Source organism: Oryzias latipes, chromosome 21, assembly GCF_002234675.1.
Source record: "Oryzias latipes chromosome 21, ASM223467v1".
Lineage (NCBI taxonomy): Eukaryota > Metazoa > Chordata > Actinopteri > Beloniformes > Adrianichthyidae > Oryzias > Oryzias latipes.
In genome coordinates, this window is record NC_019879.2 from 26,622,815 (window position 1) to 26,638,570 (window position 15,756).

Below are 15,756 nucleotides of genomic sequence, written 5' to 3' on the forward strand. Positions count from 1 at the left end.
TCAAGCAGAAGGAGCACTGGTGCACCGAGGCGATCGATACAAGCTTTTCTTTGCAGCTTTTGTTGTGGTCACATGTTGCTTCAAACCTGCTCCTTTCTTTTCTTAGTTTGTGCTGCAGCTCAGAGATTACTCTTGGTTTGTCCACTTCGCCTCCTCTCCTTCTCCATCACTAAAACCAGCTGCAAACACTCTTCTATGGTTTATTTCCCAGGACAAAGAGAAAATGGACTATGTGCTTCAGTAGTACTCCACAGATTGTAAAGTGACATAAATTGTCCACTTCCTCTCATGCATTACTCTCACTGGGGGCGTTGTAAGTCTTCTTTGCTACTTTTCCAGTCTTCTGCCCAGGAAAACAAACCAACCCTGACTACTTTCTACATCAAGCAGCCAAGATTGGTTTATCCTTCATTGACCACAAAATCTGTTTAGGTTTCAGATTATTTCAGAAATTTAATTTCTTTAGCCTAATGTTAAATAGATATTTATACGATTCAGTTCAATTCAGTTCTTTTGTTGTTCCTGTTTATAAAGAGAGTTTTATTTTAGAGTATTTTACAAAAAAAAAAGCTGTAGCAGGATTTTATTCAAAAGGTAATAAAAAGGGGATTAACCTATTGGAGTCCACTCCAATATTGTGTGGTTGGGCTTCCACTCGTGGATACTTTTTTCTCTGGTTCTAATAATAATGTTGTTTTTTTTTCTTGAGGTCAAAAAATAAACAATTATTAGTTCATGTTCATAGGGGACTGTGGATAGAAACTAGCCGTTACTAAATTCTGGCACATTTACATTTGATTTTAAATTTTCATTAATATGCAATGTCCCTTTCTTAACTAAAAGTTTATTTAAGTTTGTTTCTGCTTGAAAGTCAATCCGAAATATTGAAAGATTTTCGAGAAGTCCCTTGCTTAATGAGGCCTGGACTGAGCGAGTGTCACCCATAGAAAAAATGCCTTATATCCGGCTACAGAGACATTCAGCCGATCCAGTCGCCATTTTTCCACTGCATGGATGAAAACCATTTGGAGCCAGACAACGACAGTAAGCAGTGATTGGTCCGAGTCAGCGTTTCTATGGCAACTACTGTCGGCAATCGGGAGCAAGCTTGTTGGAAGTCCACCCCCCTTCCACTGAAAACAGGCTCAGGAGAAGCTGTCAATCAAACATATCAAACTTTCGACGCAGGTCACCACATGCTTTTATTGAGGCATCTGATAGGCCAGTTTAAAACTTGAATATCTTATGATTTCAAACAAATGTCATGAAAAAAAATTAGGATTAACAAGAACATGTTTAAAGAGATGTATCAGATCAAGAATGATTATTCCGACAAATAGAATGACTGAGTTACAGCTATTTATTTCTCTATACAAGTCTGTGGGATTTTAGCTTCTTGGACCTGTGGAAACTTCCTTTTTGGAACGTGATGAGGGAGGGATCATTCTGTCCAGTTGTGCTATACTGTCATCGGAGAAGACTCGAGCTCACAGCAGAATAGCAACTTTTAACCAGTCTCACGAGTCTTGACCCATAAGAAAAATAAGATTGTGTATTTAAACACAAACCAAGTGGACCAAAGAATCCATTTCTGATATTTTTCTGTTACACTGATGTCACCATGGGTTCTAATGGGTTAAAATAACATGTATTGAAATAAATGAATTAACTGCATAACAAATATAAGTTGACATTTGTGTAAAAATGACATATTTGATAGTTTGTTATCACATGTTGAGGTCATTTATATAAAAAACAGGCAGACTTCTCAGAACAGTACAGTCCATGATGAAAGTAGTCAGTAATGCTCTTTGTGTTCAATTCTGGTTGTAAACTTCACCTTTTGTTCTTTAGTTTTAATTCTGTCTGTCCTTCATGTTTCTCTCTAGCCTCCTAAAGTTAGATGCTTGACCAGAATATGGCATCCTAATATCACAGAGAATGGAGAGATCTGTTTGAGGTACAACTGTCATTTCATCCTTTCCATGTTTGGTATTGCTGTGTTTTCATGTTTTTCTTTATCTGTCAGGGAACTTTCACTGCTTTCACTTCTTAAAAATGTATGATTTTAAATGTGACATGAAAAAACCCAAACAATCTGCTTGTGCTTTTTCCTGCAGCTTACTTAGGGAGCATTCTATTGATGGCACAGGCTGGGCCCCGACTAGAACGTTAAAGGTACTTTCATTTATTTTCATGGAATATTCAATTGTTGTTTTTTTTATGGCGTGTGTTTAAATTAATGGACCTTTCCTAAAAAAAACCTTTTGTCAGTCTGGTAAATTGTCTCTTGAATCTCAGATTGTTTGTGATTGTGTTTAAGTTCAGGTTTTAGACCAGTTGAATCTATTTTAGGTTACAAGACTTAATAAAGTTTGGTTGTTTTTAGCTTTATGAATCTATTTATTTACACTGAACAACAGCAGAACCCATAATGAGTGGCAGTAAACCTTTTAACCAAAACCTCAGATTTTTGCCTGTTCTAATTTCTCAAAAATAAAAGAAATAAAACATTGTTCTAAAAGGCACATTTTTTACTTATTACACCTTTAGTAGAAATATGTATATTTATATTCCTCATTTCCATGTTTGTATTCAAAACCTCATGTTTAAGAGAGAAATCCTGAAATTGGCTTTCTGTCAAAACAGCTCAATTGCTGAAATCTGTGGTTTTGCATAAATAATTTGTACATCAATAACATTTCATCTCACAGTGATCAATTTAAACCATCAGATAACAAGAAAAATTCAATGTCCCTCTGTTTTTCATTAGAGATGATGATTAAAAATCTGGAATATAAAAATATATTTAAAGATAAGACGAGATCGGCTAAAATAGAACTTTATTAATCCCACAGGGGGGGGAAATTTCTCATTAATTGGCTCATCTTGTTAATTTACCTTGACTGTCTAGACTGTCATTAATTCAGGAGAGAAAGAAAATATATATTTGAGCTCAACACAGTTCTTAATTTATTAAAGGTTTTCATTTAGAACAAGAAATCCTATTAGGTTGTTACTCCGTTCTGTCCATTCTCTCAAGAAGAGCCTGTAGCACAAAGTATGAGAGAGGATCTTTGGGGGATTTGGTTGTGGAAAGCCGCCATTCACAAAGCAAGGAAGAAGGAACAATGTAGGGAGCACTCATTGGTGAAACATGGACAGGGAGGATGAATAATTAAAGCTGCCTCACCCATTTTCCATGGAATTGAAAGTCAACACATCACAGCGTGCTAAGGCTCATAGGAATGAGTTAAAAAAAATATGCAGCAGCTCAGTCGGCTGTTTCACCTTGAATTTTTTAGGATAAAAATACACATATACAACTTTGACCCCGTATAGTCTGTTTTTAGATTTATCGAACATTACTAATGAAAAACGATAGTCTTTTCAAAAAAAGTCTTATGGGTTTGCTTCTGGAATTTGTGGGTTAATATTTTTTTTCTTAAAATGTGAAGAAACACTTTGAGAAAAGATGATTTATCATCGTCCAAAAATGGCACCATTATTTTAAGGCAAGGCAAGGCAAGTTGATTTGTATAGCACAATTTGTACACAAAGTAATTCAAGGTGCTTCACAAAACAGAAAAAGACATTAAAATCACAATACATCATAGAAATAATCAACGTAAAATTTACTTTAAAAGGAAAGAAAAAATTTGAAAATTGATTTAAAAAGAAAGGAAGGAAAGGAAAGAAAAGTGCAGATAGGACCTTTCAGTCATATACACGGCTAAACAGAAATGTTTTAAGTATAGATTTGAACATGAACACAGAAGAGGCCTGTCTTACGACTTCAGGGAGGCTGTTCCAGATTTTAGCTGCAGAATATTGAAACGCTGATTCCCCTTGTTTAGTTCTGACTCTGGGAATCAACAGGAGGCCGGCCCCTGTGGTCCTCAGAGTACGAGATGGTTCATATGGCACTAACATGTCAGAGATGTACTTTGGTGCTCGGCCATGGAGAGACTTGTACACAAGCAGAGCTGCTTTGAAGTCTATTCTTTCAGGTACAGGGAGCCAGTGCAGAGACCTGAGCACAGGAGTAATGTGATCATACTTCCTGGTTTTGGTCAGGACTCGAGCAGCAGCATTCTGGATGTACTGAAGCTGTTTTACAGCTCGTTTGGAGAGCTGGTTTTGAGCAGGCCGTTACAGTAGTCTAACCTTTTACACGTATTCAAGTCCCACCAGGCATCGTATGGATTTATATCTCTCACTCGTCGTTGATGATGTCTTGACTTGACTCTCTTTGTGTAGATGGAAACACTGGCATCCTTTTATCAAAAAGCCACGTTAGACCCCGCCCCCTCTGTACCACCCAAAATAATTAACAGTCCATGTTAACAGTAGATTAAATTAACAGTCCATTAACGTGTAGCCTTAGCTTAGAACAATGGCTAAGGCTACACGTTAATCCACTCGGTACACAAGTGTCTTCAGGCACCCCGACTGTTAATTGTATATATATATTTTTTTATCTAAAATACATTTTCTACTTCAATTTGTACAGTTTGATTGCGACCAAATACATGTTTTAATGTTTCGACTGGTGATTTTTTTGGTTGTCATCTCTGATAGTCCATTGCCTTTAGTTTGCCGTTGCTGTTTATCCACTCTTCACACTGGATTACCTCCTTGAATTCTATAATCCTTTCCTGCATTTCAGTTAACAGCCTTCCTCTCAGTAAGCCTGTTGGCTCAGGCGGCTGTAACAGAATTTAAAGTCGGCTGTAGTCAGGAGAAACGTGACACTTCTAGAAAAACCCAACTTTCTTGTGTAAATTATAACAACCGGACAGTTCTTTTCTCTGAAGGAACCTTGAGGTTTCAGTGGTTTTGTGGTAGTTTGCCTCTTTCCTGTAGATTCTACCAGCTGTCATTCTGTTTTCCATGAGTTTACCCAAATTGTAGGCGTGGGTTTGGTCGTTTGTGTCCACGGGGAGGGACTGTGCGTTATCAAGGGTCAGGACAACAAAGAAAGAAAAAAAAATCAAATCAGATGACGTACGTTCGGGTGCAGTGGGAGTGGGAGTGGGAGTGGGAGATGATTGCTCGGTTTTGTCACCAGTGTTCCAAGCATCGGGTGAAAAAACCTTAAAAAAAAACCTTTAATTGACGAGGTGTTAATTCAGTTCAGTTTTACAACTTCCTGTATTTTTTATTCATGAAATGTGTTGGAAAAAGACAAAGGAAAGCAAATTAGACAAAAAATGTTTTCGATTGCTTTTGCTCATCAAACTTGTGACCACAATAAAAACGCTCTGTTGTGTTGTGAAAGTGCTGTAGTTTCCTAATTTAGGGGTTCTCTAAAAATAAAAATAAAAAATAACCTTTTGTTCTAGATTTTCCTTTTTTATGTGTGTTTAGTTAATGTTTGATTGTTAGCTTTTGACATTAATGTCATTTATTATTCTTGTGCAGCTTGTATGCTTTAATCCATATATGTATATATATATATATATATATATATATATATATATATACACACATATATTTACTTTAGAATTACAAGCATGAAGTTTTAATTCAGTTAAATTTGATTTATTATTATGTTTGATGCAGCAGTGCTGCTTTAGGGGCTTCTCTGTTTTACTGCCATGGTTTCAAAATGTTATTATTACTTTTGTTATTTAGGAAAAAAGCCAAAGAAGCCACAACAATAAGCCAAAACTTGTGCATCTGCTTCTGTTGTTGCTCAGCTTGTCAAACGGATGCAGCATAGATATTTATTCACAAAGATCTGATGCTTTAGAGGTTTGATAGTAATGAAAAGATGGCTTTTTTAAAGCTGTCTTTGTTTTCCTTTTTTCTTTGCTGCTTTTATCCTTTTGTATAAGATAGCAATCAATTGAAGACAAGTTATTTTGTAATAGGAAACCAGTTTTTCATTTTTTAAGTCATGTTTTCCCAATTCTAACATCAATAAGATCAGTGAAGCTTTATTGTTTTTTGACCAAAAACGTGAAATTTAAAAAAATAAGTATTTTTGTTGTTGAAGTATTCTTACTGCAATAAAGATTTGTTTGACTTTTCTGTTTTTTGTAGGATGTGGTCTGGGGATTGAATTCCTTATTTACTGTAAGTATCTTTCTTCTCTTGCACTCTCTTGCAGGATTTACCTTGATCCATTGTCGTCTTCCGCACCATTCACATTCAGAGTTTACTGATAACAAACTAAACTGTTTATGAAATCAATAGAAATGATGATATAAACTGTTCCAGGAGTATTGCACCAAGCTATTTATACACACAAACAGGGCGATACGTGCAACGTTCTGAAATGATTTGGTTAGTTTGGATCTAAATTGCTCTGCTGCTGTCACCCTTCAGTGCTTTATTGATGTCCCTTTTATACTGATGCCAAGTCTTAATCCCGAAACATTTAATCCATTTGTTTGGAAGATGAGACATGATGGGTTGATGTCTCCTGACTAAACACGGCAGCCGCTGTAGCTCTGGAGGAGACGGGTTTCCTGCAACACGGCTGCATACATACAGCCCACTAAACACACAGACTCACATCAGCAAAACTGCTTACAGTTTCCAGGATTCGCTGAGAGTTTTGGTTCTATTCCTCTTTTTCCTGCTACAACAGGCCCATTATTTCTGTCTTGGGGAAGTCATCATTCTTGGTATGATGACGACTGTGAATTAATTGGAAAAATGAGGCAAGACAATCACATTACACGTGTTGGGAAGATGCAAGCACAGCTGGCTCTGGGTATCTTCTAGTTCATATGTCAAAAATCAAATGGCATGTCATACTTGCAAAGAATAGGGTGTCATGCGAAGAAAATATAGATTTTTGTTAACGATTAGCTGTTTGTTTTAGGTTTTTATTCTCTTCAAAAGCTAATTCAGCTCTGCAGATGGAAACATTGATCACTTCCTCCATTAAATATCGAAGAATTTATCCCTAAAATTCAAATTAGAACATTTTGATAGTGCTCTTTAATCAGGTCGTCATGACAAAGATGAAGGTCGTTTGAGCAAATGCAGAGCGACGTCATAAATTGTTGCCTTCAATCTGTAAATAAGGTGTCAGGGCAGCCTCTTTGTTTCTGTCGATTACCGCCACATTCGTGATGCGTGGAATCTCTAAGGCAACTGGAATTAAAGCATTTAGATGGCAGAGTGAGATTAGAGCCGGTGAGTGCTGTTCAAGTGGCTTGCCTCTCATGTGGCCAGATTTTCAACAGAATGACAAAAGACTAAAGAGTGTTTATGCATTCTGACATGGTCCTCTAGCAAACTTTTTTTTTTTTTTTTGACACATCCTGGTTTCTTCTCTACAGGACCTGTTGAACTTTGATGACCCGCTGAACATCGACGCAGCAGAACATCATCTGAGAGACAAGGTGGGCTGCATCCGGATGATCCTTCCTTCATATTTTATTCCCTTTTTATCATCAGATTTAGAGTTGACACAAAAAGTGTCTCCAGTCTCTGACATGCATACGACTCACTCATGAATTCTCCCCTGAGTGTTTCTTGAGTGCGTGTAGACCTCCTAATCATATTCATATCCTGGCTTCTGTGAATTTCCTGCATACAAAAATCTATTTGGAACAGAGACGCGACCTCCAGAAAATGTAATCTTGCTGCAGATCTCAATGAAATGCTATAGGATCTCCATTCCTTTATGTGACTCCAAAGCCTTGTTACCAGGAAGCATGAGCTCAGGAAAAGACTGCAAAGGTTTTTTGGAGCACACAGAGATTGTGTTAATACTTTCCAAAGTGATGTTCATTGTAATTTTAAAAAAAACGTCTTCACAAGGAACCAAACAACACAATTTTGTCATCTCACCAATGGATTGCTAGGCCTTCAATTTGCAAAGTTTGAGCTTTTCTTACACTATTTTCCTGTTTATTTTTGACAATTAATTATAAATAAAACAAAGTGAAAAACAAGGAGGAAAGCAGTGCCAGTAAATAACATATTTCAAGCTTTTTTTTTTCTAGGGAATTAAAAGGTAAGAATAAACAAGTTTCACCAATAAAATAAGGTTCATGTACTAATCTTCAGCAGGTTTGGCCCACTGATAATCATAAAAACAAACATTCAGTAGTGGAACTTATCAAACACAGATTCAAACTTTCCCAGAGTTGGATTTTCCTGTCAGTTTTCAAACACGGTCAGACAACACAGGAGGAAAAAAAACTGTCCTCAACCTCTTCAGACCTGGCGTCCACATCGGTGGACATAACATTGTGGGTCGTAGTGCCACTGTGGTTAATTCTGATTACCTGGGGCCCTGTGACTACAAAATTGAAAAGGTATATCAAACAAGAGCCCAGGTCTCGAGAGGGCAATACGAATATAAAATAGGAAAAAGTTAAGCTGAATGTCAGTTTTCAAACTTTAAATCTGAGGAAAAGTAATAGATGAACAGGAATATAAGTCACAACATCATGTTAATCTCAACATGCAGCTGCTGTAAAACATGGCAGAGGTGGGCTCATGATGTGCTGAACTGCTGGTTTACCAGCAGAAAAAGGTATGATTTAAATTTGGAGAGCAAAGAAATTTGTTTTTCAAGAGAAAATTGAACTCACAAATTTTTTACAAAAATATGTTAGTGATTTGATTATGGTGTGAAACTTTTTTATTTATTTTATTTCAATTTAAGATCATGATTGGGAATATCTTCCAGATAATTATTGAATTATGTCTGCTTGTCCGGCTATCAATCATTCATAAAAGAGGGTTTATTTCTTAAGAATTTAGGAGGTTTGGAATATCAAAAACTTCAGTGTTTGTTTCCTCTGACATCGGTTTAGTTATTCCGTAACAAAACTAAAAAAGAAAAAACAAATAGCTTTGCTTTGAATTATTCTAAAAAATAATGCAAAACAAATAATCTATTTGAATTATATTCAAAATCATTTTATTATGATTGTGCTGTTTTTAGCCATATTCAATATAGTTTTTACTTCCTCTGATTCACATTGATTTGAACGAATGAAATGCTCAGAAGTAATCAGAGATGCTATTATTCAGACATGCTGTTTCAAGCTTTATAAGCTTTATATATGTCCTCCATCATCAGAAAAATACCACAACATGTTGAAAATACCAAAAGCACTATTTTCATTGGAGTAGGTTTTTAAATAACTGATATCCAGTTTCAGAGGGGGTGTTAGGTTTACGCACCTGCAGTGTTTCATCCTTCAGTCTTTATCCACTATAAGAAATCATCCGATTTTCCACATGAAAAGAGCCACTAAAACGAACATTTGGCAAGTCTTGTTCTCAAATCCCATCTTAGCGCTTCTCTCAGTCAGTGCCGTAGCTCAACAGCTGCTCTTTTGGTAGCGTAGAGGCAGTTTTGCCAGCAGGAAGTTTAGATGTGCTCTCCTGATGACTTCACTGAAGGTCAGCAGCAGAGCAGCACAGCCGCTTCGCAGGGACTTGCTTCAAACAGCTTTCCGTCTCCATTGCCACGCTCCGATTCCTTCCTAAGTGGACGTGCTGTTTGTACAGCGATGCAGATAAATAAAGGTTATAGAATTTCAGGTAAAGGGAACATTGGTGTGAATGATTGATGGGAATTAAACGGCCTGAGCAAACCCTGAAGTGATGCTGTCTTAGAAATCCTGACCCGGGAATTTGCTCAGAATTCAGCAAAACCTGGAAGTTTAGCATTTGGAAACCCCGTACTGCTGTCAGGTGTTGCATAAATCTATTTTTCTGCAACTTTTAGTGCCGCTGAACTGTGCCGTTGTGCTTCCCGAGAGTCACAACAACTGAAAACACAAAGTCGTCTGACCGTGATCCTTTCCCACTGAGTCACAGCTTGCCATAATCAACTTCAGCAGCGAGTGGATGGAGGTGTGGGAGGCTGTGTGTCAGCGCAGCGGTGTGTTTGTGTGCGTGGATGTGTTCTCTCGAGTGTGTTGAGGTTTTTGAAGAGTGGCTGCTCTCTGAATACATTATCTGGTTGAAGTGGCTGAAAGGAAACATTCTGGCTGCGTCGTGTGGTTTTGTTAGAAGTTGAGGTTTTTTTCTGTCGTGTGCGAGTTATTTTTATTTGTGACTGACACTCTGAGGTGGAAACCGTTTGGTTTCCAAGACTGATGTTTAATCTGAAACTTTAACTTTTAACTCGCACATCCTCCTGTGGGGGAAACAAAGCTGACGCCGGTGCAGACTGAAGCAGGAGCCCATGAAACGCTGAATCACTCCAACTTTATTTATATAGCAGCTTTCTGACGACATCAGGGCGCCAAATTGCTTTACAATTGAAAGCGAGATCAAAGGAGAAAATAAAAATATGTCGAATTAAGAGCAAAAATTTAAAAACAACAGCATGAAATTACTAAATACAGTAAAATACACAAGACAAAAGAATGTAATAAAATGAGTAAAAGAAAATAAATCCCAACCAGCTACTGAATATAACAAACCATTCTAAAAAGGTAAGACTATATGGTTGACGTTTAAAAATGTTTAGTTCTGGTATTATGCACAGTTATCAGACTGCCGACCTGTCCAGGGTGTTTGCCCAACAGTAGCTGGGACAAGCTCCTGCAACCCTGTGACCACTGATAAAGAAATGGATGGATCCATGGATGGATGGATGGATGGATGGATGGATCACGATTCAGGAGGAATAGTATTCCGTAGCTGGGGGACTGGCAATGGAAAACGCAATGGAAAACGCCCGCTCACCCCAGTGTTTCTGTTGTGGCACATCAAGTAGATACTGGTTGGCAGACCTTAAAACACTAGAATGGCTGCGAACAGTTGAGTCCGTTTGATGCCCGGGACAAAACCAGATCAGTACTTACAAGACGCTCCAAGGACTCACATTATTAAATAATGATGTCTGATGTTCAATGACATCTGTCTTCACTACCATTCTATAAATACCCACATCATTCTTGTGGCGTTCTTTGATGGAGGAGGACATAAATAAAGAAAATAAAGCTTAGGATGATCTGGGTGGGTCTTAAAAGGTGTGTGTGTTGGTCTGTTTATTCAATAATTTGATTTATTTTTGGAGTGCAGTACTTTGTGTTACAATTCAGGAAAATGCTTTTATAAATAAATAATAATATAAATAAAAAATATAAATAAAGACTGATTTGGTTGGGGAAGACAGTAACACCATAAACTTGAGTATTTCTTTATATGAATCAAGTGAATAGTAATATTTACCAACAATAACTCAAATTTAGTGTATCACATGTTCTAGTCATCTGTAGAAAGCTAACTCCTCTCTAACTATTAACTGAGACTCTATGGAGGAGCAAACTGGACTCTTTCTTTTGAGACCGCAGACTCTAACTTGTCACAGCTAGAGATGTTGTCACGAACAGTTTTTTTCTCTCATTCACGCAACATTGAATTGAATTCAATTCAATTATATTTATATAGCCCAAATTCACAACAACAGTCGTCTCGATGGGCTTCATATCAGTAATTGAAAAAGTAAAACATAAAATCAAAAGGATCATGAATACATAGAATTCAATAGGAAAATACTAAATTGAACTAACAAACTGACTAAACTAAACTGGACATCCCTTCCCTTAGACCCCCCCCTTCGCGGTAAGGAAAAACTCCTAAAAAAACACATTAACATTAAGTTAAATAATCTCAGAACACTAGCTAGTCTGACAATAAGCCTGTCCAAAGAGGAATGTTTTCAGTCTAACTTTGAATGTAGAAACTGAATCGGCCTCTCTTCCATGAGCTGGGAGTTTATTCCATAAAACAGGGTCTGGATGACTAAAGGCTCTACCTCCAACTGTAATTTTACTAATTCTAAGAACCACAAGCAGTCCTGCATTTTGGGAGCAAAGTGTTCTGTTTTAATGGTAAGGGACTATGAGGTCTTTGAAATAGGATGGGGCCATACCATATAAGCCTGTTTTTCTAAATCATCATTTCCTTCTTTCTCGTATTTTCCTCACGTTGTCGTTCTGACCTCAGCGACCCGTGGGATTAACCCTCCACCTCTGTCTCTGTGTCATGAGAGCTGTGAAAATGATTATGTGACAACAATCCAACAGCGATAGAAAAGAAAGGAATGGATGGATGAGCAGGAAGAATGAGATTAAATATAAACAGACCGAAACAAGGATGACACCATTCAGAATTTAAAAACTGCAATAAATACTGAAATAAAAAACAAAAGACAGAAATGTAGTTTTTTTGGGATCCACTTCATTTCTGAATCATACATTTAAGACACCAATCTTTCCGCTGATTCTAAATAGCAGCAGAGACGAGATCAAACTAGTGAACGGAGCACAAATCAGTGAACAAAATCAGGACCACTTTGATGGAAGAACTTAAGTGGTGATAAAAAAAAAAAACTGTAAAATGTGGAACATTAAACTCCAGCCGAACTTTGGTTCTTCATCTACCCTGTAGAAAAAAATCTCAGGGGAGACACAGGAAACCAAAAGCTTCCGACTTTTCCTTTGGCTTGCTGACAAAGGTTTTAGCAGCGATAGCAGTGAGTGTTTTCATTGTTCTGATAAGAGTAGTAAAAACGTAGTGTTGGCCTAAAGTTTGATTATTTTTTAGAAAAACCAGAAGCTTTTACCAGCAAAAACTATTTTTTTCAAATGAACAACTTGTCCCTGAGCAAAATCAATGACCGTCTTTTTGTATTCGTTTTTAAAAAAGACATTTTGGCAGATGCAGAGAGCAGTAGGAGCCAAAAAAAAGTGCTTTTATTACCTCTTCTGAAGTCTTGACTACAACTGAAGGAAAGAGCAGAGGTCACACTGACAGCTCAGGCAGGTCGGATGTAAGCTGGAGGTGTGGGTCAATGAAGCCTCACAGCCCATTTGATAGAACTGATGGTTGGTGGGAGGAAAAACATCTAAAACAGTGAGGATAAAAGAGAGGAGTTCAGAGGAGGAGGTTGAAGGAGAGATGAATCTGGAGTCAGTGGGACTTTTTAATTATTATTTGGGAATCTTGTTGATGATAAAAGACTGGTGAAAAAACCTCTGCTGCTCCAGATGAGACTGACTTAGTCTCATCTGGAGCACAGACGTCTTTGTTCTTGTATTATGTTTGACCAGAGCTTTCAATCCTATTTATAATAATTTTTTATTGATATTATATGGTTTGAGGTCATTTATTTGAAAAGTGGCCAAAAGGAATTAAGGATGAGAAGATTTTCAAAAAACTTTAATGTCAGGCTTATCCCTACTTATTCTTATTTCTTAATTTAAACTTTAATCACAACGGGTGGATAGAAAATGTTGGTGATATGCACATTTTGTTTCTAGGGGCGTGCTGGGGGTGAGTTGTAGTGAACACTTATGCTGTGTCAGAATTCCCACCTTAATTCCTAACTACTAAAAAAACTACCGTATTGTCCGGACTATAAGTTGCCCTTTTTTTCATAGTTTGGCAAGGGGTGCGACTTATACTCCGCAGAGACTTATATTAGAACTAAATTGAAATAAATACATTGTTAACCCTCCTGTTATGTTCATTTGTGAGGAACAGCGATGATGTTCCTGGGTCAATTTGATGTATGAGGTATGTTAAGTGTTAAGAGTATGTTAAGTGACTCAGAGAATCAGCAAACTTTTTTTTACAATAAGATCTTGAAGGCTAACAACATAATATTCTATTTTCCAATGATTTCATAGATTCAGAAATGCAATAAAAATGACAACTGTTTCTACAAATACAGGATGAAAACAGAGTATTAGTTGGCCAATGATGCTTCATGAAAAGAATAAATAAATAGGTTTGAGAAAGAATTACTGTGAAATTATGAGATAAACAGTCTGCTATGATTGTGTCATATGAGGTTGTGGAACTTATTAGTTCTTGGTCTCAGATTTTGTCAAATAAATTTCCCGTCAAAATGCGACTTATAGTCCAGTAAGACTTATCTGTGGTTTTTTCTACTTTATAATGCATTTTTGGGCTGGTGCGACTTATACTCCGGAGATCCTTATAGTCCGGAAAATAATAGTGCGGCACTATGCACTGCCCTGGATTTTAAAAGCAATTCGGACACCATGCTCACTATTTTTATTTTTTTTATTAAAAAAAAACGGTGAATATGACATCGATTTCATGAAGTTAATTGATTTGCGACAATCTTTTATGAATCGACAGTCGACAGTGATTGGTCCGAGTCGCTCTGAGTCATAGCCAAGTCATCGTATCTATGGCAACTACTGTTACCAAACAGGAGTGAGCTTATTGCAAGCCCCCTCCTCTGTCCGCGGCTCTACCTCTTGAACGTGAGGGATTGTGAAATAAGAAGGGAAAGGCATTCACGGACAGCATGGATAAGGTCGGCTGCCATTGGCTACCCGAAATCTGTCAGACGTTTGACATCAGACACACATGCTTTTACTGATTGGTCAGTGGATAACTTGCGATAAAGAATAATATCTAAAAAAAAAATTAGGATTATAAAGAAAATATGAGAACAAGAATGGTCATTCTGGCAGATAGAATGACTGAGTAATAACTGTTATTTTTGGCTTCTTGGAACCAGCAGGGACTTCCTATTTGGAACATGAGAGGAGAGGGGTTGAGCTGTTCATTGTGTTTACAGTCTACGGTTTACACAAAAAGGACTTGAACTCAGCCTGAACCCCATCCACTCGGCTGCAGCGCTTCAAGGCTTTTAAGAACGTATTGAGATGTTTCTGCTTTTGTCTGTCAGCTGTTGACCCCACTTTCCTTCTCTCTTCACACCCCGCTCCCGTCCACTCAGGAGGATTTTCGGAATAAGGTTCAAGAATACATCAAGCACTACGCCAGATGATAGCCGCCTCGGCCGCCGACACCATCCTGCAAAAACCAAACTGCTCCACTTTTGCCTCCGCCGATCTGGCAAACTCCTCCACACGCGTGAATCAGCAGCAGACCGGGTCGACCTCTCGCTCTTGATGCCACGGCTCCGCCTGCGACCGCTTCTGTTCACCCCCTTCACCAGACTTCAGTGCAGGATTGAATAATAGATAATAAAACAATGCTTCAGAGGACGGACTTGCAAGCGAAAATATGCTTTAATCATTCTTTCAGTTGTCTGTCACCGCGGTGACGGGTGTGCCGGGACGAGCCACGCCCATCGAGGACAGCAGGCCCGACCGTGAGACCAGACTTCAACTCAAATGCAAGGAATAAAAGACAAACGTCTGTTGCTAACAGCTCTCTGCTCCAGTGCCTGCAGTGTTTGTGTCGCTTGACAAAGAATGCATGATGGTTCACATACTTGTTGAAAACCAGAAGATAAAAAAAAAAAGTGTCAAATGAAGTCGTTCAAGTCGGCCAGATGTATCTCCACAAACGAAGCATCTGCGACCCCTTTAGACAGCATGTGAATGAGCACACCATCCCCTTTTGTTCTCCTGCTCCTTACCTGTGCACACACACTCGCTGAGCCATGCAGACCCTCTGTATGTTTTTTTAAGATGACTGTGACATAAAGTACTGCCAACAGACCATCTGCTACATGTCCTCTCTCTCTTTAGCTTTTACATTGCCCCCTAAATGTACACAAAACAACGTCTCGTTTATCTGTTGTCAGCAACCTTTGATGGATTAAATGCAGGGGGAAAAAATGTGAAAATCCAAGACAACATTTAACTTACCAGCTTCCCAAGTGGCCCTTTATATGTCAGCTGCTTATGATTAATGATGCGAGGCACTGCAGCCGCTGCATGTGACACAAGGTAGGCTGTGAAAAGTGTGTTTGCCACGGCAGGAGAAGAAATCAGAAGACTGTCGAAAACATTTATTTATTTAAAACAA

General features: G+C 38.0%; 1 protein-coding gene across 1 annotated transcript in view; it reads left to right on the forward strand.

Moving 5' to 3' along the window:
- The window catches only part of ube2f (ubiquitin conjugating enzyme E2 F (putative)), a 28,533-nt gene extending 13,086 nt beyond the window's left edge, over positions 1 to 15,447 (forward strand). Inside the window, exons 5-9 of the mRNA XM_023950817.1 lie at positions 1,890 to 1,960; positions 2,121 to 2,178; positions 6,049 to 6,081; positions 7,299 to 7,361; positions 14,717 to 15,447. Coding sequence (XP_023806585.1) covers positions 1,890 to 1,960; positions 2,121 to 2,178; positions 6,049 to 6,081; positions 7,299 to 7,361; positions 14,717 to 14,767 — 276 coding nt within the window. The 3' untranslated portion in view covers positions 14,768 to 15,447. The remainder of the gene's footprint in view (positions 1 to 1,889; positions 1,961 to 2,120; positions 2,179 to 6,048; positions 6,082 to 7,298; positions 7,362 to 14,716) is intronic.
- The last annotated feature ends 309 nt before the right edge of the window (positions 15,448 to 15,756 follow it).